The 1,732-nt window shown below is 39.7% G+C and overlaps 1 protein-coding gene across 1 annotated transcript in view; it reads right to left on the reverse strand.

The window, feature by feature from the left end:
• Nucleotides 1–635: 635 nt before the first annotated feature.
• Nucleotides 636–1,732, reverse strand: part of stn1 (STN1 subunit of CST complex) — a gene marked incomplete in the record, with an annotated part of 7,886 nt that continues 6,789 nt past the window's right edge. The window contains 1 exon segment of the mRNA XM_014018292.1: nucleotides 636–991. Within this exon segment, the coding sequence (XP_013873746.1) occupies nucleotides 834–991 (158 nt within the window).

Here is a 1,732-nt window from a genome sequence, read left to right on the forward strand (position 1 = left end):
TATATACTGTATATATTTTATTTATTTATTTTTTTGCCGTTATTTAACCAGGCAAGTCCTGGAAGCCTGGGCCTGAAGGCAACCTATTGTACATGTTTTCATTCTTAGAGGAGACTTGAACTTTTACCAAAGTAATTTTATGGTAAGATACTTGTACTTTTACTATCATTTTGAGGTATTTTATACAACACTGAGAACAAGTAAAAAACAGAAAATCAACAAGGAGCAGTGACGTTCTAGAATCCAACCTGCTGTGGAACCTTCAGGGAGTGGCCATGTGCAACACACCAGAGTTCTGTAGGATCAGTAGGTTCTTGTTTGTGAAGACAATTTATATTTTATTTACTAAAAGTTTCATGTCTGATGAGTGAAGACAATTTATATTTTATTTACTAAAAGTTTCATGTCTGATGAGTTTTAATCAAGTTGTGATAAAATAAAGGTTATAAAACATTACATCTGTTCACTGATGGTCATCAGAAGTGTTATCTGCTGCCTCAGACTTGCAGCTTCAGGGCTAACAGATGGACAGCAGGAGGAGGAGGAGGGTGTGATGCGTTTCACCGCTTCTTGGCACCTTAGCATTTTCTCAAGAAAAATTAAAATAAAAAATAAGAATCTGGACAGACTGCAGATAGAAATGGACCCAGGAGACTATTATTTATTTATTTTTGCTTCAAGGCTCCACAACAAGCTGCTCCTTCCATCTGCTTATTTATTTATTTTAAAAAACACATCTTTACAGGAGTGGAGCTCCTTACAGACTCTTTACTGTGATAAAAGCTTTTATTAATGAGAACACTAACTCCGGTTAATGACGAGTTTAGGTTGTGTTAAAACATGGTGTAGCGGTTGTCGCTGGTGCTGACGACTTCGCTGTTACACTCCAGCTCCTTCAGGACCAGGTCCAGAGCCGCCCTGCTCAGGTTCAGGCTGTGACGCTGCCGGGCCACGGACAGGATGTGCAGGACGTGACAACCCGTCTCCGCAACTGCAGGATGAAACAGAMAACAAACAGATTCTGTCTGATCTTCATCCAGTTATTAAAGTCTAAATGTTATAAAACTACAGCAGGATTCCACTTCAGGCTGCTGCTACAGCTAGCAGCTACTGCTATGTGTGCATGTAAATAAGCACAGAATTCAACGTAACATTTTTCCAGGAACTGAAACCGTTTCTCCAAACCTATAGCGAGGTATGAGGGCTAAAATGAAGACAATTATACAACCAGCAGTTGCTACATCCTTGCAGCAGGAGGCTATATCTATTACTAACCAGCTATTGATCTGATTAATGATAGATCGGCACTGCTGACAGAGAGGACAGAGTTGGAAAAGGAGAAGGAGACCATTCATTTGTGTTAGCATCAGAGAGGCTAGCAACTAGCATGGATAAGCTGGGGTTAGCATTGGAGAAGCTAGTAACTAGCATGCGTAGGCTGCTCACCTACTTTTTTACTCACAAACATTTTTGAATAAAGAAAACTTTCTCTACAAACTAAACTTTCTCTAAAAAGCCCCAACTTGATATATCCGGCTTTTCCAAGGAGGTTCTATAGAACAGCTGGAGAGGCAAAARCCACATGATTGTGTGATCGGCTGGTGAAGCTAACGGCTAACGCTAAACGGTCAAGAGTCTGGATTTCCCATTACTGTACATGTTGACAACAGAGCAGAAAAAAAGGACTGACGATGTAGAAATCATTAAAAACTATTAATAATAATATTAACCC

The sequence above is a fragment of the Austrofundulus limnaeus genome, unplaced genomic scaffold (assembly GCF_001266775.1).
Source record: "Austrofundulus limnaeus strain Quisiro unplaced genomic scaffold, Austrofundulus_limnaeus-1.0 Scaffold189, whole genome shotgun sequence".
NCBI classification, from domain to species: domain Eukaryota; kingdom Metazoa; phylum Chordata; class Actinopteri; order Cyprinodontiformes; family Rivulidae; genus Austrofundulus; species Austrofundulus limnaeus.